The sequence below is a fragment of the Anopheles maculipalpis genome, chromosome X, assembly GCF_943734695.1.
Source record: "Anopheles maculipalpis chromosome X, idAnoMacuDA_375_x, whole genome shotgun sequence".
NCBI lineage: Eukaryota > Metazoa > Arthropoda > Insecta > Diptera > Culicidae > Anopheles > Anopheles maculipalpis.
The window spans coordinates 3566529-3594292 of record NC_064870.1 but is presented as its reverse complement, the minus strand read 5'-3'; the positions used below and the strand labels follow the sequence as shown (position 1 = coordinate 3594292).

The 27764-nt window shown below is 45.9% G+C and overlaps 9 protein-coding genes and 1 pseudogene across 9 annotated transcripts in view; 5 read left to right on the top strand and 5 right to left on the bottom strand.

Moving 5' to 3' along the window:
• LOC126562509 (uncharacterized) overlaps positions 1–3726 on the top strand; it is a 301387-nt gene extending 297661 nt beyond the window's left edge. The window contains exon 3 of the mRNA XM_050219042.1: positions 3717–3726. The gene's annotated coding sequence lies outside the window, so the exon portion shown is untranslated. The remainder of the gene's footprint in view (positions 1–3716) is intronic.
• LOC126561385 (uncharacterized) overlaps positions 1–27764 on the bottom strand; it is a 390544-nt gene that overhangs the window by 202011 nt on the left and 160769 nt on the right. The gene's annotated exons all lie outside the window — the stretch shown is intronic.
• Positions 1–27764, bottom strand: part of LOC126557347 (lysophosphatidylcholine acyltransferase-like) — a 238922-nt gene that overhangs the window by 76801 nt on the left and 134357 nt on the right. The window lies entirely within an intron of this gene.
• The window catches only part of LOC126557212 (cytoplasmic dynein 1 light intermediate chain 2), a 367651-nt gene that overhangs the window by 234462 nt on the left and 105425 nt on the right, over positions 1–27764 (bottom strand). The window lies entirely within an intron of this gene.
• LOC126562485 (uncharacterized) lies at positions 2897–4928 on the bottom strand. The gene is made up of 2 exons (XM_050219007.1): positions 3439–4928; positions 2897–3374 (listed from the first exon to the last, which is right to left on the bottom strand). Exons 1-2 carry the CDS (start codon positions 4926–4928, stop codon positions 2897–2899), a joined length of 1968 nt encoding a protein of 655 aa, XP_050074964.1.
• On the top strand, positions 7934–9740 carry LOC126562476 (uncharacterized). The gene is made up of 5 exons (XM_050218995.1): positions 7934–7979; positions 8053–8093; positions 8608–8836; positions 9109–9197; positions 9279–9740. Exons 1-5 carry the CDS (start codon positions 7934–7936, stop codon positions 9738–9740), a joined length of 867 nt encoding a protein of 288 aa, XP_050074952.1.
• On the bottom strand, positions 10932–12884 carry LOC126556365 (uncharacterized). The gene has a single exon (XM_050211633.1). The coding sequence runs from the start codon at positions 12882–12884 to the stop codon at positions 10932–10934; it is 1953 nt and encodes a 650-aa protein (XP_050067590.1).
• Positions 13565–15532, top strand: LOC126562466 (uncharacterized). The gene has a single exon (XM_050218982.1). It carries the CDS (start codon positions 13565–13567, stop codon positions 15530–15532), a length of 1968 nt encoding a protein of 655 aa, XP_050074939.1.
• Positions 17022–20787, top strand: LOC126562456 (uncharacterized; annotated as a pseudogene).
• LOC126562445 (uncharacterized) lies at positions 22240–24213 on the top strand. The gene has a single exon (XM_050218960.1). The coding sequence runs from the start codon at positions 22240–22242 to the stop codon at positions 24211–24213; it is 1974 nt and encodes a 657-aa protein (XP_050074917.1).

The following is a 27764-nucleotide window of genomic DNA, read 5'->3' as shown; positions in this document are numbered from 1 at the left end:
TGATAGATTTAAAATAACGGAAATTTAGGCAAAAACTAGCAAAAAATAAACTGTTGCCGAATACAGCTCTGGGCGTCAGTGTCCGCAGCAACAGTAAGAGTGGTTTCGCGATGTCAAAAATGGGATCACAAAAGTCATTAAAACGTGCCGAAAAAAAAAATCGAACTACAGGGCCATGCCATGTATTATGCACGGGCGGCCGTTGCAAGGTTCCGAGTGACGTTCGACAGTTGTAAAACAAATAAAGCTAACAGAGGATGAATCCAAGGGGGGAGGGAAGATGCAAAAATATTACAATTATGAAATAAAAACAAGCCAATGACTACGCCGTAAGTTGACGAGAAAGCAGGTGATACAGTGTGACAGGAGGCAAAAAGAGAGATACATGGATGATTTACCACACAACCCACTGTCAGTCGGCAACTATGGTCAGCGGTGTAGTAACATAACAACATTAATAGTAACACACACAATCACTCCCCGTGGCTCATCAAAACGCAACAATCCCGGGTGCCGATTTACAGTAAATATTGATTAAATTTTCATCACAATTCGTATGTCCGGGCGCCATCCTGTCCCGCCGACCAGGTCTATGTTTGTGTGTGTGTGTGCGTGTCACCATGTATACCAAACTTGATTACCCACCGCGGGCGGACAATTGTCTTCCATTTTCCTGGTCCCCTGGCACATCCTTCCTACCTCTACTCACTCCCCCCCCCCTCTCCCGCACCCATTTTTAACATCAACTCCATCAAGGATGAATTAATAGTGTCACAAACATATACCCTTAAATGACCGGCGACAGACTGTACGACTGCTGCCAGACACAAGTTTTGGGAATGCGCTGTCGTTACGCGAAACTCTCGCAACAGGGGGAGAGAGAAAAAAAACTACACCGAAACACATGGACATAGCGGATGAAAGCATGAGCACGGGCCGGTGGAGCTTGATGGTTGAATAGTGCATTTTATTTAGTGTGCGCACATGACGATGCTGTTATGCCGCTTGGCTACGGTCGATATTTATTACACATGGATGCCAAAATAGGTTAACAGAAAAAAAGATACATTTAATTAAAAGTTGTACAAAAAAGGCCGCAAAGTTGCAAATGCAATGCAAAGATCAGGAAAAACTGCGATGAAAGCTTTGCGTAAAGTTGGTTACGTAGACTGAAGTGTTGAACCTTGCCACTACAATATAAATGGCCAACGACTACTGTTGATGATGAAGATCATCATTTAAAGTTCTTCGGCCAATAGGTTTCCAGTTTCCAAAAGGTTTGGAAACTCTATGCACATAAGATTTGGCAACTGTAACACTCTATCACGGTCCAGGAACATCTGTTGGTACAAAGATCCTCCTGCCACAGGATTAAAAACCTTTTATTCAGCGTCCTTGCAAAGCATTCTTTCGACTGCCAAACTCGTACGGCTTTTCTAACTCTCAAGATGTCCAAGAATGATATGACTGCATTTGCCGGTAATATCACAACCTATTTCCCGGTTAACCGATTGCCTGATGCAATGCGTATCAGTTAAATTCGATGCAGAAAGTCATCAGCGTCCATGCATGAAATCGAAAGTGACGGCCGAGAGCCAAGCTTTAAAGGACGCTGCTTTGTGTGGAAGTGTTGAAGGTGGGCCTACTGTATTTATCCGTGGTGGCCCGACCAAATGTACTATCTAAGAGTTCAACAGCCATCAAGCCAACAAGCATTATGTTGCAGTGTGAAGCTTGCCACAATAAATTCATGGTGATCACAGAGGACGACCAAAGTTATCCTGGCTTACCGATGGCGCGAGGCATATCGATACGCGCGTAAAGTACGTCCAGCACCTGTATGTGACACAGTGGTTCGTATTGGAGAACTGTCCAACCGATGCGATGGTAGCGAATGTACTGACCAAATCGTTGAGGTCACAACTATTTTGCGGGCCAATTTGGGTTGAAGTAACTTGGAATAATATGTATTTGAATGTATTTGTTGGGTTTGACACTTCTGTAACACTGCATATATAAACCGAAGCGTAATGTGAATTCTGACCGCCAGTAGCAATCGGACAACTGACGGATAAACGTGTGAACTTAAAGAAGTAGCAAAAGTGTCTTTCGTGTCTCATTTTAACATTAACAGTAACAAGGTTTTTCATCCACTGGTGCGGAACGAATTACTGTCACTTTCAGTTGTGTGAAACACTGGGATAAAGAATGCAGTGCAGTTCAAAACTGCGCGCCAATCCAACAGCCAGATGATCAGAAAACTTATTCATCTCGTAGTTGTTTCATCGCCAGACCGTTACAACAATTTAACCAAGAATGACGCAGAATTCAAGTGAGGGGAAACAAACCAAACTAGAAGAGATAAATTATCGTTGAGTTTGAGATGTGATTTGAGATTGTGTTTCAGTTGTCAGCATTCGTACATTCAAGCGGATAAGGCTGAAGGAACGCTAGTGAATCATCATTGCATGGATTAGTTTTTCTTTTAATTTAGCTAGGCTAGTTTACTAGTTGTTTTATATTGTTTTATTCAAATGAAACATAAACAAGTTATATAAGTAAGTATTTTGATCCATCTCTTCTAGTTTTGCTTGAACGTCACAAAAAAGGCTAAGGAATTTTTGATGCATTTCAACGCAACACGCATATACATCGCGTTTGATTACTGACTAAATGCTATTAAGACAACACACGCACTGAAAGGACATCACCTACAGCAAACGTTGGGAACACGACTGACGCAACGATAGCTCCAGCAGCTACACCAGACTCACTTTTATAGCACAAATCGATGCTCTCCTTCCCGATTTTATGGCGCGCAAACGCACACACGATTGCCGAGCACAACATCCCGAACGTTGAGTGCAATAGACATTAAACACACCATACGGCACTCCTACTCCGTCTGCAGAACGGTGAGCAGCGTACGGAGTGGTGCGATCCAGTGTGATAAGAGCTCAAACATTAGCAGAACGGTAGCGACCACCAGCAGGCCAAACAGTGTTTCAAAGCATCCGACCAGCTGATCGATGGTGAGTGGTGTAGGTGCGTGGTCGTATGCGTTTGGCTCTTTAAATGACTCATAATTCACGTACCGCTCCAAACGATAGCTAACGTACCCGGACGTCACAAGACTGTCCAGCTCGCGATCGAATTGATTAGCAAGGCAAGATTTTCTTGGATAGTACATACCGATCGGCAGTCGCACGAGCACTACGTTGGCGATGTATACGAGTCCCTGGCTTGCTCGGAAACGGTTGTAGTAGGCAACACGCTCGAGATCGGTGAAGAGAGCGGTGGCTGGTGCCTGATGTGTTGCTAAGCGTACCAGATGCTCTTCAGTGGAGGCATCATCACCATCAAGCCAGGTGATGCTAAGAAAGAGCAGGAGAGCGATATACATCTGTCAGTATTGTACAGGCGTAAGAACTGTCTCACATATGATAGTACCGTGACATTATCGAGGGCATCTGCTGCAGATAAAGAGCGGAACCGTACAGTGAATAGAAGCGATAGTTTTCACCCACCAGTGCATCGACCGTTTGTGGTGGGCTGAAGTTTTTGCGCTCCTGCAAGTATTCGAACAGCGATCCTTGATAGCAGGTGCGTACAATGAGACAATAGTACATCCAGAGCAGTAGCAGCGTCCGAGCAAAGTTCCGTACAGGTAGACGTTGTAGTGCACCGCCAAACAGTACGCTAAGTAGATTTAGTAGCGGTGTCGTTACACCACGCCCATACACGAACGCGCGCACGTTCGCCAGTCGCCTGAATTCAATCGTACAAATGACACAAACACCAACGAGCAGGTAAAATATCACCATCGCCCAGGTAGAGCGAGCGAACGGACGAAACAACTTCTCGAACGGTGTGTACTCACGGCCGGCCGGTACAGCAAATACCATGCGGACGGTATAATAGCTACGACTGCTCTTCATGACCAGGTTCCTATCGCCACTAATCGCAAACCGGCCCAGCGTAAGATTGACACGCTCGGTAAGTACCAACCGAACGCACCCGGACGAACTCGCCGTGATGTTGGCAGATGGCGTCGTGCTGGAAGGTGTCCGGCCCCACATCTCACCAGCTTCCGGTTCGATCAAGCGCACGGTAAAGTTAAGCTTCACGCTAAGCGCACGCAAAAGGTCACCCTCAAAGCCACCGTAGCTCAGCTGTTGCGGATTCTGGCGCGTCAGCACCATGTACGGTGGTAGATGAAAGGTACCGACCGTGATCTGGCAGCGATGAAAATTGGTCAGCTTACTCGGAAACAGTTCAATCGTTTGGTCTACCCATTTGCTACCCTTGCGAAAGCGATGCACCAGGTACGGCAGGTTCTTCTCACAACCGTCCGACGTGTAGGGGTAGTACGTGTACATCAGCACACTCTGCCAATGACTGTGGTCCTGCAGATCGGCCGTAACCACATTCACATTTACTACATTGAGCGTCCACAGTATGCTAAACATGCGGGCGAGCATCTCCACCGGTACGGTATCGAGCGTAGTTAGTACTATTAGATAGTAGCCGGAAAAATCGTTCTGTGCCGGATCGAGCGAGTCGAACAGCTGCTGGAATGCATCGTAACCGTCTATAAACGCAAGATTAAAGATCCGCGGTCTACGGGACGAATAGTGTAACGATACCGAGCGATACTCGTACGCGATACTGTGCGACGTACGTTGCATCACTTCGTCCATGATGTCCGACTGTAGGTCGTACGTCTGCCGGTTGACAGTGGACAGACGCATCAGCAGCGTGGACGAATGGTTTTGCACGTAGTACCGAACGAGAGTGTTCACAATTACCTCCGAAAAATGGTTGCCCACTGTGTCGCGCACCAGCAAATGCTTTATTCCAACATCCGGTGTGCAGTGGTAAGTTTGTAATAGGTGTACTAGCAATACTACTCCGACTAATATGTTCATCTTATCGTTACAGATTACGGACATAGTCTAGGGTAGAGTTATTCGTATATATATATAGGCTCAAATGGCGCACGGAAAAATGGATACTCATGCATTTTAATGACACACAAAAAGCAAATGCTACATGAGGCTCCATGGAATGAAGAAAAACATGGGTCCGAATGTCTGAGGCAGCAATTTTAGTAATAATAAAATAACTGACACGTGATCAGAACATCGATAATGGAAAGCAACTATTAAGACCATCCTGCATCAACTTTAGATGACGATTCGGAGGCACTAAAAGGACTCCCGGGCGCCATATGCAACGTTTGCAGCAAAATGTATCACGTTGTAATGTAATTTTGCACGAATCGTTAACACAATGAAGATGCAACGACTAAACTAAACCATTGTTAATGGAGAGAAAGGCAAAACTGAACTGCTGAATCCAATGCAGTTCTTGGTCACTTTAGTACAAAACACCAGGAATAATTGTATTTTTCACTTCAGGCTGAACATACGCGAGTTTGTCGCGGAGCGAGTAAAACGCGGCATGTTTATACCAGCCTTAGCCTTATAGTTTTGATCCAGATATAAGGCCTGATTGTGGAATCCAAACGACTTCTCAAACATCACATAATTGTCACTTTGGTATTACAGGGTTTTCACCGGTTTTATTGACACATTCAGCGCGTTCTAGAATCGTTCGAGCATACTATTGACTCGTTCGGCGCGCTCTTGACGTCTATTGCTATTGACAACCTTTGGTGGGCACATTTTTTTCCTGCTGTTACTGGGATTCAGCAACGAATTGCCACTTGCAAAATAACAATTTACCGGCGCTCCAATCGATGACACTTTTGTTTTGGCAGTATGTAAACATTCCGGTGAAAAAATTATATACATTGACAGCAGCAGAAATATGTGTCAACCAAGGGTTGTCAATAGAACTGCCGATCAAATCAATACAATCATCCGAAGACGTCAATAGCGCGCCGAACGAGTCAATAGTATGCTCGAACGATTCTATAACGCGCTGAATGTGTCTATAAAACCAGTGAAAACCCTGTACTTTCCGTTTGGCTATCTCCGGCTATCCGTTTGGGGTTTGTCTAAATCAAACGTTTAAAAGTCGATGACAAATCCTTGGTAAACGGAAAGTAGAAAATTTGCATTGCATGAGCCAAACGGAAACGCACGTTAGACCAAAAGTTTTCCGTCAAGTGCAACGGAATGTATAGTTTGTATTTATAAAAAAAAACCCATGTTTAAGCGTAAACCTATAGAAAAGTGTATACATTTTACGTGGATATTGTAGGGATTGAGATGTGGTGTTAGGCAATTATCAATTTGAAACGTGTTGGTAGGAGACAAACAGGCGCGATAAAATTAAAAGTAATTATAATTACGTAGAATCGTAACGACTAATCATGTTAGCAATGCGATTTAGAAAGAGATAAGGGATTGCACAATAGGAGAGCAAGAGAGCAAAGCAAATATGATGAACAATCACGACAGATATGTTATGGCAATCATTTTGAAGTCGTTTTAGTGATTTTATTTGGTGGTTTGCTGGAATTATTCTAAAGCAAGAACCACGAAAGTCCGTCACGTTAAACCAAACTAATTCATTAGTTACTGGTTATATTATAAATTAGCAATTAAAGATAGGTATAAATTAATTGAAATCATCTGTGAATGTATGAACTGAGAAACCTATGCCTGTATGAATATATGCAAAAAGTCGACGTCGACTCTAACGGGAGACCATAATACAAATTTGCTTTCCGTTTGGCTAGAGTCTTTCCGTCGGAAAGTTTTCCGTTTGGCTTTGACAAAGGCTTTGGTATTACGACAGCGGCCCCGATCTTTAAATGGTAGGACCACGATGTTCGAATTCTATCGGGAATAATCCTATTCTCCCCGTAATGAGGACCGACTATGCAAATACGTGATAATTCGCACCAACTTTCATTGCCCAAGTCGCTACATTAAACCGTTGAAAGAATACGAATTACAGCTCCTGCGATGATAGCGCACACCGCCATCGTACACAGTGAACGTGCCCCATCATCGTTAAAGCGTTGCATACTGTGAAACGGCAATGTGAATGTTATGTTGTGTGCAACTGTACGTATTTTACGGACCGGTACGGTATGGACCACCAGCTGCGGATCACATGAATGCGTGAAGCTGTATGGAACATTCTGAATGGACTATCGAATCTGCTAAACAGATTGTTTGGGGCTGAACCAGGGACGAAAGTGGACTTGTCATAGGCCGCTTTACATCACATCTGTTCAAATTGGTATGATAAGAGCAACGCCCTAAAGGAAATGCACGGTTATTTGGAAGGGCTTGCAAAATTGGGCCCCCGAGGCCGTTCAGTTTACTTACCGGTAAACTCGGCACAACAGATCACGACAATCACACCTGAGAGAACCGGGTAAGAACCAGTGGCAGATGGTTGTATAGAACTAAAGGCCAGCGCTGAACAACAGATCAGTAGAGTGGTTCCCCGATGAAACCATGCAATTACAATGCCGATTGTCTTAACGCCCCCCACCCAACTCATCGGACGAGGTATCAAGCGCGGGTGAGAAAACATATAGGATATATGGTTTAAACTCTTCATATCACCGGACTCACGCACTTACGATATACCGACGCAGCAAACACCCGCACCAAGTATGATGAAACAGAGAATGGAACAATTATTCGGCAGGACAGAGATGACAAATAGGTAGCAGCACACAAGTGCCAAGACGGAGCACGTTCACATTGTTGAGCGTGGTAGGTCACGCAAAACATTTTTGAACGTCAACCAATTTTTTTGGACGCCATTTTGAAATGCCAAACTCAATCGAACTTCAGGCACAAACATGAACCGACCTTCCCTCTAAATCGTGGTGAATTGTCGCATGGGCTAAGTTTGTCAAATGAGAAATGACAGCATCACTTTACTGTCAACATTCGGCTTGGGTGAAACACAAACACCAAGCAAACCAAGCTCAAAGCTTGCTATGAACAGCTATCGAAGCAATCAGCAGCAGCGGCAACAAATTATACGTGAGTTTGACTGATTTAGTGTAAAATTCCTCTAAAACAGAAACAGTACAGATTGTTTTTCACCCATTTGCAGCTTCGATCATGGAGACTAAAAACAAAAACTATAAAAAACTGGTAAGTTTCGCTTCGTGTTTCAGCGTTGGTAGCGTAAGGGAAGATTGCTCGTTTTACCTTTTATATGTACGAAATACGTACAGAAGGTGGTTATGGAAGGTTAGGTTATAGTGTGTGGTGGTGCCCGGTGTTTCTATTGTTTAGTGAAAACTCACATATTAACAGCAGAGCCCAAGCGGTTCCGTAGTCCATGTGACGAATATATATGTGACAAAGCCGTTCCCAAATGACAATTGTCAAAAAATATCATTTGTTTGCGCTGCCATGGTAAGGCAGCCTCGAAACAAAATTGCCTCACGCGGGTTAAGAAACGTATCTGCTTATTTAGCGTCTGTTTATTCATGGGACCACACCTTTAACGGTTCCAAGGAATGGACTTTTTTAACTCTACAATACTACTACATCAGATCTCGCCTGAATTAATGCATATCTATACATATATGTTTTGAAGATAGTTAAATGTATATATTCATTTAACCCTAAGAAAACAAATCTAATTTATATTTATTTGCAGAATGTGGAAAAGTGTCTATCGTTGATAAAAGCTATCCGCGGCAAACCAGTATTGTGGAAAAAATCTTCGATAGAATTCAAAAATAAACGCAAACACGATATCGCCTGGAAGGAGATAGCAGCGCTGGAAGGTTACTCCGTTCAAGAAGCAAAACAGCAATGGCAAGTTCTCCTTAGTTGCTACCGTACATATAAAGCCAAAGTAAGGAAAAGTTTACGAACCGGAACAGGTAAGTACTTATATTGGGTGATATGTTGATTGATCCATACAGTATGAGTAACGGGCGGTAGCCGATGGTGAAGCTAGCTTCATAAACGGCAGGGCCGCGGTTCAAATCCCATCCGGATCGTTCCCCCCGTAGTTCGGTGGACTTTTCATCCAACTACGGAGTATCAGAAGTCTAGTAAGCCATAAAATGACCAATATGTGACCCTAATAGAAGGTCATAAAAGCCAAGTAGAAAAAACAGAGGTCTTATATCAAACGATTATTCTTCTTTAGATGCGAATGAAGTGTACACACCATGCTGGTTTGCGTACAAACCAATGAAGTTCATATCGGTAGAGACGGAGGATAGCACACTAGATTCTGTGAGTAATTATTGAGGGGAATGGGGGCATTGGTTTTCACTTACTGTTACATCAAAACGAATTTCTACGTTTCAATTTCAGTTATCAGAAGATCGCAGCTTAAGCCCGCTAGACAGAAAATCTCCAGTACCAGACACATTGCAAAAACACAAGTACGCAGAAGAAGATACTACTAGCTGCTCTCACAATGCTATGCCTTTCATCAGCACGGACTCTGTTTTGTCCGGTGCTAAATCACAGCAAGCCTCTCCGATCCATAATGTCGACCATACTTTCATCAAAACCGAAGCTACTCTAGAGCGGCCAGCGATGCTTCAGCTAGAGCAGAGCATTCCTACACCCACACTACAGGGACAGACGTTGCTGGATTTGTTCGAGCAAACGCCTGCCGTGGCGAGCCAACACCTGCCGAGGACGTCCGCCGTAATAGGTAATGAAATCGCACGATGGATCGAAAAATTTGAACCACAGCAGCAAAATTTAGCCATCGGGAATCTTTACATCGCGATGCATCAGATTGAACGGGATATCGCATCGAAATGAGATTTGGAAAATGTGGAAGATAAATGAGATTTCTACGTAGTAAGAAAAAAACCCTCATTTTAAGTCATGAGAGCTACACGATTGCACAATAAAGATTTCTTTTGCCGTGCAAAAAAATTTAATCAAAATCTTATAAAAATCTTGTTAAAATTTGACAATACACATAGCGAAACAGTTTCGAGGTAAGTTTGAAGCAAAATCTTGGAAAAGGGTATTTGTCAGATACACTGCAAACGGCTCTCGCATTTGGAATCCTAAGATAAATTGCACTTGTTAGGGAAATGCGTCCAAAAAATCATTACGAAATAAAAAAAAATAAGTACATAAATTGCACTTGCGCTTCTCCTGCACGTCTCACCATTTTAACTTTCACCTTTCCTTGATAACCTTTCGTTTCCGCCCATCATTATCCTACTAGTTTAAGTCAAGTTAGGTTGGGGATTCTTACATTTCATTAGTTCGTTGATCACATTTTGTTAAGCCACTAGGCAAACTAAATTGCATTGAAAGAACCTACTACTAAAGCTCAGAGAGGATTCAATACCATGCAAACGTATTCGAAGTGTGAACTTCTTTCAACCTTCCTCAATCACCCAGCTATAGAATCGGTTTGAAGTCCCTGGCGGGTAGCGACACTACGACGTGCTCCGGTGCTCAATAGCATGCTCCGTTGTGTTCAACAGGGAAGGTGACCCGGATAAAATGTGACCAAATTAGCGACACCATGCTGGATGCACAGCTAGGCCAGTATCCTGATTGCAAGGTGGCTTGTGGATATATTTCCAAAATTTGAAATGATTATGTTATGTTATAACACGGAGACAATACATTCGAAACATGGCAGAACCAGAGAGAAATTACCTGGGGGCAGCCATGATGAACGGTAATATAGCGGAGCCATACTAAGATATAGAGAGGCGAATGTAGTCTCAGAGACTAAAAGCCTCTGTAAATATACGACAATAAAGAAGACATGAAGATTATACATTCGAAAGCAAGAATAAAAAAGATCGTGAGAAATGTCGTACATCAGATTGTGTGTGTGTGAATATCTAGCGTGTCCTCATCCGAGCAACTAAGGCAGGAATGAACGCCAATCGATATCGGTATTCATCATTTTGCATAAATCAATTCTCACTCACTGATTATCTCACTACTCGCGTACACTCTAATCCATCTGACATTGCTTCGCTAATCCATACAAAATTCTAACACACGCTGTAACTGCGGCGAACGTACCGAGACTTGCTCGAGTAGAAAAACCACCGTTGCAAGCAGATAGCTGCCAATCAGCAACTGGTAAGCGCCGATGAGATGCTGCACGGTAAACTTGTGCGGTTCGCCCGAATTTTGGGGCTCTCGGCGATTTGTCTCAAAACCATAGTCACCGTAATTGCGAACCCAGAAATCCATCAGCCCACTCTGCACGATGTGCCGCACCTCGCGATCGAACAGCTGCGTGAGGAAGGACTTTTTCGGATAGTAAATGGTAAGCGGAAACAGTGTGATGGATTCGCGCGTCACCTGCACGGATTGCCCATGGCCTAGCGCCCGGTTTAGCTTGTTGTTGTACGCCACCATGTCCTGGGGGCAGACAACAACACGGTCGCTACGGGTCGCCATACCGGCAACCTGCTCCCCCAGCGTATCCAACCCGGGTGGTATGAAGCAGGTACGCCGCTTAATTTCCGGTCGATCGACAAAGAAGCGCATCGCAATATTTACCATGTGGTACCGCAGCATCGAGCGATGTACCTCTTCGATCGTCGCAAGCGGTGGATAGGTAGCGCTGCGCTGCAAATACAAATACAGCGAACCCTGATAAAGGGTGCGCAGCACAAACGTAAAACCAAGCCACAGTACCAACAGCGAACGGGCAAAGCTCCGCCTCGGTACCGTCACTACGGTTCCACCCCACAACAAATACAGTGCCCCGAGCAGGGGCATCCGCACGGATGATCCGTACACAATGCTACGCCACGAGCGCGCCCGCTTACCGCAGCTAAGCACCGCGACGACCATCATCACACCGCCCAACATTGCACCGAGCGCGGTCCAGATGTAGTTCCGGAACGGGCGGAACAGCTTCTCGAACGCACTGTACGGGCGGCCCTGCGGCACGGCGAACAAGATGCGGGACGTGTAGTGTGTCCAGCCCGGCTTCAGGTACATAGCGCGCGTCACGTCCAGCGCCATGCACGCGATCACCAGGTCGACGAGTTCGTCCTGTACCAGCTGCATCGTGCCGGTACTGTTGCCCGGTGGTCCGATTACGCCCCACTGCATCTGTTGCGATGGTTCCGTCACGTTCACCCGAAACTGCAACCGATGGGCCAGCAACCGTAGCATATCACCCTCAAAGCCGCCCAGCTCCGAGTAACCATCCGCTTTGCGCTCGAGAAAGGTGTATGGTTTCGCCTCGAACGTTCCGACCTGCAGGGTACAGTTGTACAGGCTGGTAAGTCGTCGCCGTGGGTAGAGATTGCGCTGCCGTCGGATATCGTTGTAACTGGCGCGGCCGCCGGCTCCACCACTGTACGCGAAATCCATCACTAGCTTCACCAACGGCTGTCCACAATGGTTCGGTGAGTATGGGTCGTAGGTGTACACCTGCACTCGTGCGTTCACCGTCACCAGCAGTACGTTCACATGTACAATATGTCGGGACCAGAGCAGACCGAACAAGCGGTTCCACTCGGTGTGCTGCTGCTGCAGATTGATGGTGCTGGTCAGTACGAGCAGATACCGGCCGGAGTAATCGTTCACTGTGGTGCTGAAGTTCGCCAGCAGTTGCTCAAAAGCATCGACATCCTCACCGAGCAAGATGGCGTGTTTTCGCCGCTGTCGCACCAGCGGTTCCGCGTTGTCCTCCACGTTCGCAAACGTCACCGTGCACTGTCCGCTCGTGTAGCGCAACACCAGGTTCAGCACGTCCCACTGCTCAATCTTGTGGACCACACTGTTGGCCGCCAGATAGAAGTGTACTGGTTGGTAGGGATGTCGAAAGTAGCGCATTAGCACGCCGGATATGAGCTCCGGCAGTAGCGTCAGCTGGTTCGGGTTGGATGGATGAGGGTCGAGTTGCGTTCCGGTAGCTCGCAGAACTAGCAGCGCGATCAGTGTTTGAACCGGTAGGAGTGCCATCGCTGTACTAAATGATTGTCCCGGTGGCCATCCATGGCCACCAACGCCATCCATGGCATGACAACAATGTAACGGAAGTGCCGTTCATTAGCAAACCACATGGACCCATTGCACACTGGTCCAGCTTAGATCAAACGAGCAGAGGTTCGGTTTTCGAGGTAGTTGAAGATTATTTAACCTTTATCCTTTCTTTTGATGACCGAAAATACATCCTTACTTCCAGAGCCACCTAGCCACCTACCTATGACCTATGGGTAGGTCATACATTTTGTATTGGAGTTTGCCTTTCCTCGGATAAGAAAGCCAATAAGCAAATATACTATTCGTTGATAAAAAAAGGAATCCTTGCTGGAAAGAAATTGCGATCCAGTGATGAAACAATCGCTGAAACAGAGACCTGTTTTTAGGCCTGTTTTTTTTTTTTTAAATGGAGTCCTAAAGATTTTACTTCATAACTGTCTGGCCTTCAAATAATAACCTATAGTAAAAATCCGAGTCAATTTCTTCCCTCCTCGAATGACCGCCCTTGGACCAATGTGCTCCGCATTGGATCAATGTGGTTCGCTATTGTTCACGCGCTCGCTAACAAACCCGCTATTAGTCCTTAATGGTTGTGCTCCCTCGCAGCAATATAAAGGTGAGTTCAAAGATGGGTCCTTGGTGTACTTATTCCGGATGCAATGGTGTCCCCAATCGCACACGTTACAGCGCTCGCAGTGGGCACGTTCTGCATTTCATTGGGCTGTATGTGCTACAGTCTGGTGCCATCTGATATGCCGACCGGCAACACCGACAGCATGGCCGATATAGTGGGTATCGTACTGCACACTCACTTCCGGACACCATTCGCCACAACGTTCGTCACGATGCGTACCGCCACGCGGCAGGGACAGTGGCGTCTGCAGGATCTGCTCGAACGACTGCTGGTCCAACACGGCAGAGGCCAGCTGGTGGTGCAGTTGGAGGGGATTGAATCGCGCGGCCGGCAGCAGCCACCCTGGTCGCGTAGTTTGCTGCTGGCGGAGAGTTACGATGCACTGCGCACCGTGTTCGCGGAGGTAACGCTGGACCGGTTCGACTTCGCCGGACGCTATCTGATCGTGCTGGAGGACGCACAGGTAACGCTTGCCACGGTCGATCGCATCTTTCACGAGCTGTGGGTGAGGCAGATTGTGAATGTGGTGGTTGCACTGCGCCCGGCCGACGATGACCGTACCACTGGACCGGTGCAGCTCTGGACGTACTATCCGTTTTCGCCCGGGTTGTGCCGCATCCCGAAACCGTACCTACTGTTTACCTGGCCGCAAGACACCGTCCTGTACGGGGTTGACTTCTATCCACGTAAGAACGTACAGTTTCATGGGTGCCCGTTGCGCGTCGGCAGCTTCGAGACGCGCCCATTTACGGTGTTGACGGCCGGCGCCGGTATTTCCGTTGGGGCCGGGCCGGTTCTGTCCGGGTTCGAGGGTGATCTGCTGCACAGTCTGGCCGGACGGTTTAACTTCGGTGTGAATGTGCGGGTGCCGCCACGCTCGCAGCAGTGGGGTGATGCCGCTTTCGAGAACAGTACCGGCATGATGCGCATGATCTACACGGAGGAGGTTGACTTTGGCATCTCCTGTCTCGGGGTTTCGTACGAGCGTAGCGCGATGTTGAAGGCGGGCAAGGTACACTTCACCACCGAGCTGGTGGTGGTCGTACCACCCGGCACACCGTACACCGCGTTTGAGAAGCTGTTTCAACCGTTCCAAATCACCATCTGGCTGGCAACAGGGCTTTGCATCGGGATCGGCCTTCTGGTGATTGCCTCGCTGCAACTAATGCCGAACGATGGGACGCGTGCCACCGTACGACGTTATATTGCCGGTGAACGGCAGCTCCATTCGCCCGTGCTGAACATTTTGCGCATTCTTCTAGCTGCTCCGCTACCATTCACTCCTACCGGGACCTTTCCCCGGACACTATTGTCCCAGTGGATGTTAGTCTCGCTACTGCTGAACCTACTCTACCAGGGTTCACTCTTCCAGTATCTGCAGCGTGCCTCCACCCATCCACCGATGATGACGCTGGCCGAGATTGACCATTCCGGTGCACTGTACTATATCAGCGAGTCGGCCCGGCGCTATTTCCAGCAGTATCCTCACCGACTGCGCCGTCTACGATACTTTCATAACGTGCCGGACAGTATCGCGGCCCGGTTGCGCTGGATGGGCGCCCATCCGAACGATCCGAACGTGGCGATGTGTACGCGTGACCACGTCGCGTACTACAACGCAAAGCACGCCCGACAGGCTGACCGTGGGCGGCTGCTGATTGCACGCGAAACGATGGCACTTTACACGGTTACCATATTCTACCCGAAGCGTTCCATGCTGACGGCAAGCTTCGACGAGCACGTCGAGCGGATCGACTCGTCCGGCTTGCTCAAGTACTGGTCCGCCCGGTACGGTGACTACCATTTCTTTGGCACGCAACAATCAGCCCTCCGCACGGAACCGTCGCCGATCAATGTGGCACAACTGGCCGGTGCATTGCAGCTGCTGCTCGGGATGCTGCTAGCCGCCATCTTGCTATTTTTCGCGGAACTTGTTTGGGCACGACACACACGCGTTGGAACACAGGATGCAGGACACTCAAACGATCGTTAGCACATGTTCAAGACACAACGCTACGCATCTGGTAGTAAGACAGCAACATTTGTACGACATCAAAAGAGAGCGTGTGATAATCAATAGGACATATTAAGAAACTTTTTTGGATTTCAAAATAGCAAGAGCAGCAGGACAAATATATAGCCGAGGAAAGAAAGTGATCAAGGATCTGGAACAGATGTAGAACAAAGCAAACAGTGACGATCAGGATAATGCAAAGACGACCTTTGCAATCAAGCGCTAATACCTCTGATGCAAGGTTATTACTTCACGGCTCAGGGGCTTACAATGCCTAAAAGCAATCAACCGATTCTTGACAGTCAATTCTATTGGAAATAATACGTCCCAAAAGCAAAAACTGAAAAACGGACAATTTGGCATCACTGCCAAACTCCATATGTCATCATACAAAATTGCACGAACTAATTTCTCTCACTCGCCTGCTATCCGTTGAGTCGAACGAATGTGGAAAAAAGCGTTCAGAAAACCATCCCACTGTGTGTAGTGTTATAAAGAAATTGTTTCCGAAAGTCATTTTCCTACGTTTTCCCAACAAATTCCACCAAGTTATCAGAGAATAAGGATCAAATATCAATAAGAATTTGAGGGTTCTTTCGGCCACAAGAGGAGTATATTGTTCTTTGCTGGAAATTTAAGTGGTTGTCAATATGACGGTAAGCCGTGATACTAAAGTTAAATAATTCAAGTTGTTTCAGTTTTCTGCATCATCATGTGAGGAATTTCATTGGCCCAATAGGAGTGAACTTGGGATGCAGAAGACACCGAGGCAAGAAAGTGATCAAGGATCTGGAACAGATGCCTCTGATGCAAGGTTATTACTTCACGGCCCAGGGGCTTACAATGCCTAAAGGCAATCAAACGATTCTTGACAGTCAATTCCACCGAGTTATCAGAGAATAAGGATCAAATATCAATAAGAATTTGAGGGTTCTTTCGGCCACAAGAGGAGTATATTGTTCTTTGCTGGAAATTTAAGTGGTTGTCAATATGACGGTAAGCCGTGATACTAAAGTTAAATAATTCAAGTTGTTTCAGTTTTCTGCATCATCATGTGAGGAATTTCATTGGCCCAATAGGAGTGAACTTGGGATGCAGAAGACACCGAGGCAAGAAAGTGATCAAGGATCTGGAACAGATGCCTCTGATGCAAGGTTATTACTTCACGGCCCAGGGGCTTACAATGCCTAAAGGCAATCAAACGATTCTTGACAGTCAATTCCACCGAGTTATCAGAGAATAAGGATCAAATATCAATAAGAATTTGAGGGCTCTTTCGGCCACAAGAGGAGTATATTATTCTTTGCTAGAAATTGAAGTGGTTGTTTAATTGGAACAGAAGATATCTTTCGACTATTCCGCGTGATTTAATTTATCTTTTCGCGGCAAAACCATGTACTACCTTTATGGTGGTTTTCACGGAGCTGGCAGAAAAACCTTCAATAAGGGAAGTTATGAGAATGACGGAATGACAGCGTTTTTCATCGCTAGTCAAAGTCTGAAACAGAGAAGGTAAGACTCTTAATGTGGAAGCTCAAATAATTATCTGAACAAATATAGAAGGATACAGTCTTTCTCGCCAAAGCAGAATAGACTAAGAAGACACACTAACGTGTGTGTGCAATGTGTATGTGTGATCTCTTGTAATAAAGGCTGTGTAACTTGGTGTAACGTACCGACACATAACACTCAGTCTCGATGGTGAATGCAAGAGTAGCAGGAGCACTCTACAGACTCTATTTTCCCCAAGCATTATCCATCAGATGGATGCCGTTTCAGCATATTTTCAAAAGCAGATTTGCATCCGTAGACCTTAAGAAACAAATTCTTTTTTTTTACATCCCGTCGCGTATTTGCATGCCAGCGAGGAAAAAGTACGTCGATTTCAGTACACCTTATATGCGACAAGCCGACTACACTGAAACTATTCTTACATTAAACGTTAATGAATAGGAGCAAAGTGACGCGTAAATATTGACAAAACTTAACTAAAGTCGAGGTGGTTCTCGACCAAAACGTACTAAGTGCACACCTCGACTACAGCATACCGAAAGACAACGCGTAATTAGTTTCTTAATTTTCACTCACTGCACACTCGACCATTTGCGATCGATTCACTGGACGGGGAAATATTAGCTTCCCGTAAATATTAATCAACGTACACCCAACGCATCGAAACTCGCAACAGTAAGGTCACTCACTCCCGCACACAACGGAAACTGGCCGAAATGAAACATCAAATTTGACGGAGAATAACGACATTCTGTGGTGACAAAACGAAATGTGCAAGAATGACGGTGCAAAATAAATTATAAATTCTGGGTTTTTTTTTGCAAAAGGAATTTTGTATAATGTTATTTGCCAAATTATTGCCGTCTTTTTTTTTGTAATAAATAAATAAAAGCGTTACATTTTCATGTCCGATTGATGTCCCGCATTAATTGAGGCCCGGTAGCGTACAGCGTAGCAGCTGTGACAGCTGTTACCCCATTGGCAAAATCGATGTTAATCTGCCAAATAAGGCACTACTAACGAAAATTTGTATTTTGAAGAATCTTATTAGTGGTTATTAAGTACCTTAGTAGTGGATTCATGTAATATTTTTCACATGTCAAAGTACTTTACGTTTGTTTATGATATGCTTTTAACTGACTATAATTGATTAAAGTATCATAACAGTAATGCATTTGTTCACTGCTCTAGTCGACATTATTGAATTTTAAATCACACTTGGTAAACGGAAATCTTAATTCAATGAACAATTAGACTGGGTTACTTCTTGTATTAGCACAATGCCAAAAAAAGGAACACACCCTGCTAAAAATAGAAACATTGTCCAAAACTATGTTTGCATCTTCCAATGTTTAACAACCAAAATGATACCGATTTCATTCAAACGTATAAAAATATTAATGACTTTAATAAAAATTATCGATTTTTTTTAAGATTCGAATACGTCAACTAATAGGACACCATATAACTACAGTCTAATGATACCAATGACAGCTTCCAAGGACGTCCATTATTAAAATGTTAAAGTCAAATATCCCTTCATGGCAGACTATCTGTCCCAGGTCCCAGGCAAACGTTCGCGTGTCTGCTGGAGTGATTAATTGACAAAGAAGACATTTTAAAGCTCATCGCGTGCTAGAACAGTCTAGGATGGGTAAAAACATCCTCCCCGCTCAACCATATTACAAACACGTAATCCCAAATTGCCCACAAATCATCAATCTCCGACACCCGGCTAGACACCTGGATTCAGACGAACCGTACAATGCACTTGTCGTGGATGTGCACTTTTAGGAATTGTCTAGCACCGCTACTACTGACAGTGTTGCATGCTCCACCGTGGACTCGGGGCGATACATCTGCGGACGAGTTGCTCGTACGTGCCACAGTCGAAATAGTCCAGCAGCACTACACAACGATCACCAGCAAACAGTTGTACCTGCGCTGGGATAACACGTCGGAGCTGATCGGCGAGATACTAAAGCGTACCGCCACCCACCTAACAGTGCTGCTCGAATCGAGCCTACAGCATCCTGCCGAACAATCGCCCATTCTCGGACGGCACCAGCAGTTGCGCGTACTAAATCTAGTGCTAGTGGCCGATTACGACGGGTTTAGCCGTGTAGCGGACGGATTAAGCGATGAGCTGTATGACTTTTCCGGCCTTTACACGGTGCTGGTAGCTTCGCCAAGTGAACACCGGCTCGAGATAGCTGGTGCGATACTTCGCACCCTCTGGGCGCAGTACATTGTCAATGCGATCGTACTGATTGGATCGCGTAACGACACGGCTGCCAACGAGGTACGGCTCTACACGTACTTCCCGTACGGCGAGGGTTACTGCGAACGCGCCTTACCGGTCGTGTGGAACGTGTACAAACCGGACGTTGGCTTTGTCCATCGCGATCGCATCATGTTTCCGCGCAAGCTGCGCAACTTCTACAACTGTCCACTGGTGGTCGCCACATTCCCAGTGTTTCCATTCATCATCCCGAGCCCGGCTGGTGGTAACGTGGGGGTGGGCGATGAGCTGGAGGGAATCGAAGGCATACTGTTGCGTACCCTGAGGCAGCGTTTAAACTTTGGACTGCAGATCACCTTCGTTGATCCGCCAGAATGGGGAACGGCGGGACCACGGAATCAAGCAACTGGTGCCGCAGCCTACGTAAGTTAAAATGGTGTGGGCTACTATTCCTGGACACATTTTCTCACCCACATTCCAGATTCGTCAGCTGCGGGCGAACCTTACCATCGGCTACTGGGCGACTACTTTACATCGTAACCGGTATATGGCAAGTAGCTTCAACTACTACACCTCCCAATTAGTGTTAGCTATTGCACCCGGAGAGCCCTACACATCGCTGGAGCTGCTCCGCCTACCATTCGCCATCCCGATCTGGTCACTACTGTTTGTCTCGCTCACAATTGGACTAGCAGTGATCGGTGCATTGCGCCATCGAGGTTCGATAGCTCTCCAACGACTAGTGCTGGGACGCACACCGGCCAGCGCATGGCCGAGCATGTTCAGCGTGCTTTTAGGCGGTGGTATAGCTCGCGCACCGACGCGCAACTTCGCCCGTACCCTGCTAGTGTGGTGGCTCGCCGGTACATTAGTGCTGCGCAGCGCCTACACCGGATCAATGTTTCGGTTTCTACGGACAGGCCGTAACCATACGGTACCGGCTGACATAGCGGGATTAATAGCGGCCGGGTACAGGCTTTACATGTATCGCAACTACAGCTTCATCTTCGATGCGTATCCTCACATCCAGCAACATATGCAACTAGTCACAACGCAACAGTTCCGCGAGGTGATTGTGCAAGAGTTGCAGATATCAGGTGCTCCACTGAGCGTACTCTTGCCGCTCGAAACCGTCACCTATCTGAACCGACAGCTTGCGCAAGGCGGACAGCTACTTCGCGTCAGCCGGGATCGAGTGTACGTGGCCAAGTTGGCCATCTACACCCAGCGATCCTCACCATTGCTCGGTCCACTCAACAAGCTACTGGAGATGTTCGTCTCTGCCGGTTTGCTCAATCGTTGGGCCGGTCAATACCATCAGGTACAGTTTCTGGCCGACCCTTACCGGCAGCATGGTCGCCAGCAGATAGCGCTTAACGATATGGTCGGTGCATTTGTCATTCTGCTGATCGGACTGGGTGTAAACTCGGCGGTGTTCGTCGCCGAGCTGATGCTAGATGCAACAAAGGTAGGATCCTAAGCAACCCGGTCCACCTAATGGCCGGCGATGGTTGCATGTGTGTTTATCACAGAGATAATCTTAATACTAGTGGCACGCAATCAATGATGACAGTGCACCAATAAATGGGCCACGAAATGTTAGTTACAGATTAGAATCATGATGACCGGAGGCGGGCAAAGTGCACCCATTACCTGCTGTTAGCTATCAGGTCGTTAGGAGCTTTGACATCAAAGGTGCAAAGATATGCGAGAGTCGGTAACATCCGACTCAGGGTAGAAGCGAAAGACACATTTCATGTTTTTAATATGCCACCAATTGCTATCTGCCTGTACCTTAAGTGAAATGCCGCATTAAGCTAATAAGGTAATGTAGCGTTTTAAGAGGCAAAAGAAAAAAATGCTTGGTTTGCAGATAAGTTCTTTACCTCTTTCTACGGTTGTAACGATTCTAGTTACAACCCCTAAGGCTACGAAGCCGCTGTACATGTTAAGACTCTCTGAGAAAGTGAGAATACCGCGACAGAGAGCGACAGAGAGCGACAGAGAGCGACATCGAAGTATTGCTCACCGTGAGTGCACGGTGTTTATGCACACACCGAGCACCAGATTTGTTTTTTTTTTATTATTATGAAATGATTTAATGTCAATTAATTCGATTTGTCTTCAATCGATCAGACATATTCTGTTGAGACAAAAAATTAAAAATGTTTTAAAAAAAATGTAATCTGAGAATTAAAAAAAAAAAAATATTCAATTAAACGATTGGTGCACCAACCATTGTTTCGCTATAAAAGCGCATTTCACCGTAATTCTTTAGAATTGTTTTTTCGCTTTTATTGAGTTAAACAATGGTAAAAATTCTGCTAAAAATGCAAAATATTTTTGCTATCAATCAGCAGCATATTATTTACCCTGAATTAAAATATAAAAAAAACGCAACGAATTTTCAAAAACTCGCACATGATTTTCCTCAAATGCGACATAATTATGCTATAAGCATAAGATACTGTTAACAATATATCTGGATCCACCTCCGAATCTCCGGACGTGTCTTTTGAAACAAATTGTTTGCAAATATCACGGAAACACGTTTATCAAGTTGCTCCACTCTTGCGAAGCAAATAATACCCAACCGTAGTTAAAAACAAAGGCAACTCCCCAACGGGAGTATAATAATCCACCCCACCCCACACTCGAAGATATCATTCCGCGCTCTACAATGATTAGAATTGCACGCCTATATAGCTGTTGCATTTTAAATGCGATAGTACTCGCTGCGTCATGCTGGTAGGTCCCCAGTGGTGCATCGCGAGAGGATGAATAAATAATTCATCTCTATGGAGTTCTCTTGGCGTATGATCCAGAAAAAATTGGGATTGTGATATGGGGTTATAAACATGAAGGGCATGACATCCTGCTGGTCTGAGGAACCATCACGAAGCAGACACCGTGTGTCCGTCGTGTCCAACCGATGGCGACAATTCACCAGCAGCTAGTGTTACTGCTGTGGCTGTTGGTAATCAAACCGATCGGAGCTGTCGATGCCGGTCACCACCACCAACAGTACCTAGAGCGGTGGGTGTCTTGCGTCGGTGAGATAGTGCAGCAAAACGCCAACATCGTCAAGCACGAGCTGAACGCCTATACGCTTAGCGATAGTCCGACCGGACATCGGTTTCGCGATGATTTGCTGGACCGATTACTACCATTGCTGACGGTTGGGGCAGCACACGCGGACGGTACACTGTTCACCTTCAATCTAGACCGGTATGAGCGTACGGTTAACTACAATCAGCACAACCTTGTGCTCATCCTAATGGACGATCTGCGCCAGTTCGAGATGCATCTACCGAAGCTGGTAGCGAAAAATGTCGAGCATCGAGGTTACTTTCTGCTGCTGCTGCTGGTACCGACGACAACTAGCATCGGTGGCCGCACGGTACAGCATCAAATGGCGGACACGTTTCGCCGACTGTGGGATGTTCGCATACACAATGTCGTTCTCGCGATCGGTTACTACCGCGATACGGTGCAGCAGATCGATCTGCACGTGTACGAACCGTATGGGCCTGGATGCTGTGGATGTAGCCGACCGAAGCGGCTCGCCCAGTGCAGCGATGGGAAGCTAATGCACGGCGGGACGCTGCTGTACGATCGGTTCGAACACAATCTGTACGGTTGTCAGCTTCGGGTGGCTTGCTTCGAGCGGGAACCTTTCATGAGGTTTTTAAACGCGGAAGACGCATCCTCCTCCAACGGTATTACAGAGGACATCCAGCAATCGCATCAACGACTGGCCGGGATCGAAGGTAATCTGGTGGAGTTGCTCGCAAGGCATCTCAACTTTCGCGTATCCATCGTACAGCCCACGGACGAACGTATGTGGGGTCGGATCTACCCGAACGGTACGGCAAACGGTGCACTAGGACTGCTGCTGCGTGGAACCGTCCACATGACGGTGGGCGGTTACTTTCCCTACCCGAAGCTGCTCGCCACCACAACGCAATCCCACAACTACTACATGACCGATCTGGTGCTGGCCGTACCGGAAGCACTCGCGACCATCAGCCCCCTCGAGCAGCTGCTAAAACCCTTCCACCTAACCATCTGGCTCGTGGTGGCACTCGAGCTAGCACTCGGATTCGCGGCCCTCCGCTCATACGCCGTTTCGCTCAACTTTTGGCGTGCGTTTATTGGAGAATCTTTGCCCGATTCCGCAACGCCACACCGCACACCGATCCGGTTCGTGCTCGTACTATGGATCATCCATTCCACGTTGCTGCGCGAATGCTACAAAGGATCACTGGTGAGCTATCTAACCGAGGCGACACCGCTCAGCGATATACACAGTCTGGCGGTACTACTGCAAGCAGGCTACCGATTCGCAATGACCGAAACCATCTTCCACAAGGTGTTCGACGAATCGCAGCACCGTTTCGACGAGAGCCGGGTGCAGCTGATCAAGTCAGCCGAGGGTCCGACCCTGCTCGAGCAAACGATCCGCAACGGTGAACGGCTGGCGCTCGCTTACACCCGCGAGGAGATCATCAAGTTTAACGAGCGCAACCGGTCCGATCTCAACTATCGCACCTCCGAGGAGAAGCTGCTCACGTTTCACTTCGCGATGTACTTCAAACGGTCCAGCCCGATAGCGGCCGCGTTCGATTGGTACATCCGGCGCATACAGGCGACCGGGTTTATTGTTCGCTGGCATCACGAAAATCTGGACATGCGGTTCGAGCGCCCAACGCTCTCCCACACCAGACAGGCGGAGGTACTGCAGGTGCGCCATCTGCTCGGCAGCTACCTACTGCTGATTGCCGGCCTGTTCCTGGCGACGTTCGTTTTTACCCTCGAACTGCTCTGGGCCCAGTGTAAGCGTTCCCTACCGGGTACCCCCAACTACCCTTACGTGCACGAGCTCGCCTACCGTCGCATTCGTTAACGATTTCTCCTACCCACAAACAGGGGTGCAGATATAACCGTTTTATTAGTTTTTTATTTTAAAATTGCCTTACTAGTGCCTATTAGGAAAGAGGCAGATTTTGTCAAAAGGGTACCCCCTTCTCCCTGGGCAACGACTCTCTCCATCCCTCTTTTAAGAGCTGTTCCGATTACCCGGCGATTTCTTAATAAAACCGGCCAGCAGCAGCTCATAGGGCAGTCAGTCCGTTACGAACCCTTCCAAAAAGAGCATGGAAACCGTACAGCTATTCAAAGCGATGGGTCACCGTGTGGCGAAACTGCCGCCGGCGCAACAAATCGAAATCATCGACAGCGTGCGACAGATGATCGACGCATCACAGAAGCTAAACCGCAGCGCCGCACTCACGCACGCCGAATTTCAACGGCCGGTTCATTACAATCTTACGAAAAGCGTCTCCCAGTCAGCTGCATCACCTAGCACTGCTACGCCTCCGATGGTTATCGCATCGCTCGTCTCCTCACCCTCCTACGTACTGTAGAGTGAACAAAATTGTATTAGTAGGAAACCTTTTTTTTGAGGATACATACCGATAAAGCTGCTAATCGCTACTAGTGGGCCATAAGGGCACCAACGTGTTCGTTGGAAAAGACACATTTGTTTGAATTGTATTATATTGTTTTACTTTTTACTTTGTCATCATGTGTTGCTACTAGAAATACATATGGATCAAGTTATACTAAAATAAAAAAAGCTATTCTTAAGGATATAGCCTATATAAACTATTGAAGCATAAATGAAAATAATGTGCACGAAACAAACTAAAGTAGCAACGACACCAACGAAATTAATGTTCCAGAGTTTTAGCGGGTATTATTTTACTGTCAAATAGCGTTTCCGGACGATATCGTTTATGAGAACATCAACCGTAGGATTTGCAAAGATTTTATCACACACCGTTCTCAAGAGTGTGGAGTCGAAGAGTAGAGATGAAAATGGGGATTTACTACTTGAATGTCATTTGATTGTTTTCTTTTTTTTTTAAATCAGGAGTCAGCATTCCTAGGCTCTCGTTAGAATCTACTTTATGCTACATTACGACGGTCACTCGGGACAAGGTGCATCCGTAGAGTACACTTAACACAGCCCCCATAATACTTTGTGGCTCCGGCTCTCGTCGTAAGGCGGCATAGTCGAGTGAAATCCTTTTTGATGTTAGGGCGCACGATCCATCGATATAGATCCTTATAACGGCCAGATTTGTGAAGCTAACAAACTAGGGCGAGCAGGATAGTAAACAGATGACGCGGTGCATCATGATTGTTGTTTGGTGCAAGTTATCGGCTGGCTGGAGAAACTTGTTGGCAGCAGAAGGCTGAGAGCGCAAGGCTTTACACGGGAACCATCTGAGCATCTTTATCTCGAAAGTCACTGAGAGGTTTAGGTGTCCGCTTTTGGACACCGAGAGCGTTTTAGCAATTGGGGTCGGGGTATACCAGCGTGGTTAGTTTAAAACTCGTCCGAGAATTGTCAGAGATGAAACTCAAAATCAAATTGTAATACGACAGAGCTTGGGAACATGTTTTTGGGCAAACGCTACTGACGGTAAAAAGATCCATAAACCCCTGGAAAATTAATTTTTAACACGGAAAAAATGTGTGATGACTATTATTTCTGCAAATATAGTAAGATATATACAATACGGCACTGGACCGTCATATTCAATTGTAAATAAATATAATAAGATATATGTGATATCTATAATCTTCTTGTTAAATGTGTGGATGAGCAGCAATAATATCGATATGTGCGTAGCATTCTTTCGTTAACTTTAAGTTGCTGCATTGGTTTTATGACAACACATTTGGTGTTGTTAATATTTATTTACATTACGGGGAGAGGGACTGGATGATAACTTAATGTATGCTAAAGTATCGTTAAGCTCTCTCCACTTCGCTCCCTCTCCCTCTTACAATCTTTTGCACCCTCTATATCGATCTCTCACAACCGACATATGCTCAGGTGTGTTTCAACATAGAAAAACTCGGGAACCGAGGGATTTATAGCCGGAACAGTTTACAAACTACGGCTGTATGGCGCGATGATAACACCAAACAAAGCATGCCACTTAAAAATAAAAACCGAAAAATAATCTTCACTGCCCGCAGCTATAGCACCCAAGCGCACCCACCCCAAAGAAGAAGGCTTTCCTTATGTTCAAACACAAAGATGCAACAGCGGCCCATTTCTATTGATATGCTTCTTGTTGTAAATAATAAAATCTACTCGCTAAAACCTTTTTGTTGTTTCGCGAAAGCAAAACTCTTGTTTTGTGTGTGCGTTTTTTTTCTCCTCAGTGTTTCACTCTTTGGATCAGTGTTACTTTTGTGCAAATGAATTCCTTAAATAGCCCTTCAAACAACAACGAAAAAATCGACAAAAATTGTCGGTTTTCCATCCAAATCTTTTTTTTTTTTGCATTGCTAAATGTGCATGCGCTAAATTATTATTTGATTGTTTCTTTTGGCAAAAAAGGAGTGTTTTGTTTCCGTTTGTTCTTTTTTTTCAATCCCATGAACAAAACAAACTTTACGTCATTTCTTATTTGTAGTTCGAAAAAAAACCACATTAAATCTGCCCTTACCGGGTTTTCACAATACCCAAAAAACAAATGGCAGTGTGGTTCGCGGGTTCGAAACAGATGAGGAAGAAATTTAAAATCTCACTTCAATGTGTATTCGACCGCGAACAATCGAAAGAAATGACATTTTTCATTTGAGACTTGTGGTTATATGGTTTTTAAATGTTTTGCAGTATGTAGGTTTAGTGCAAGAGTATATTGTGGTGAAAGAGCAGAAAAATGACAGAAAATGATGAGTACAGTAAAATACGGTGTTGAAAGTCACTTAACCGGGGCGCGAACGTATCGGCGGCGGTGAACGGTGTGGTGAGTTAGTATGTATCGTTGTGTAAAATGGTATAAAGCCGGTCAGAAAATAGGAAAAATTAAAGAATGTTTCAAAGAATAACAAAAAAAAAGGCAAACTTGGTAAAATACAGTCAAACGATCACACGAGCCCCGCGCGAAAGGGAACGGCAGAAGACATATGATCATGCTATGCAAACACACAAAATACACACACACAAACACTTGTGACTCACACCACCGTTGGGTGTTTATCCCTCTACTTCAAAGATCAAACTGCAAAAGAAAACTTCTTGGCTTAACGACCGTACTAAGGTCACGCCGCCTACTAGATTTGCTGATACTACCTAGCTGGATAGTCAGTCCTCACCTAACAACGATCCTACCGTTGAAATTCCTCCTATATTGTGTAACAAGACAACAACCAATTACTTTCCCTCTCTATTATTTCTCTCACGCCCGATTCTCGCCTCACTCTTTCTAAAACCCTAGAAATATTTTGTTAAAAACGCACCTTGTGTTTGTTTTTTTTTTAATAACACAACTATACAGAAACTATAAACAACATTTATCTAACTAAAAAAGGGAGAGAAGAAAAAAAAACGGGGCAATGGGATTTTTGAAATATAAAAAAACACTTTTATAA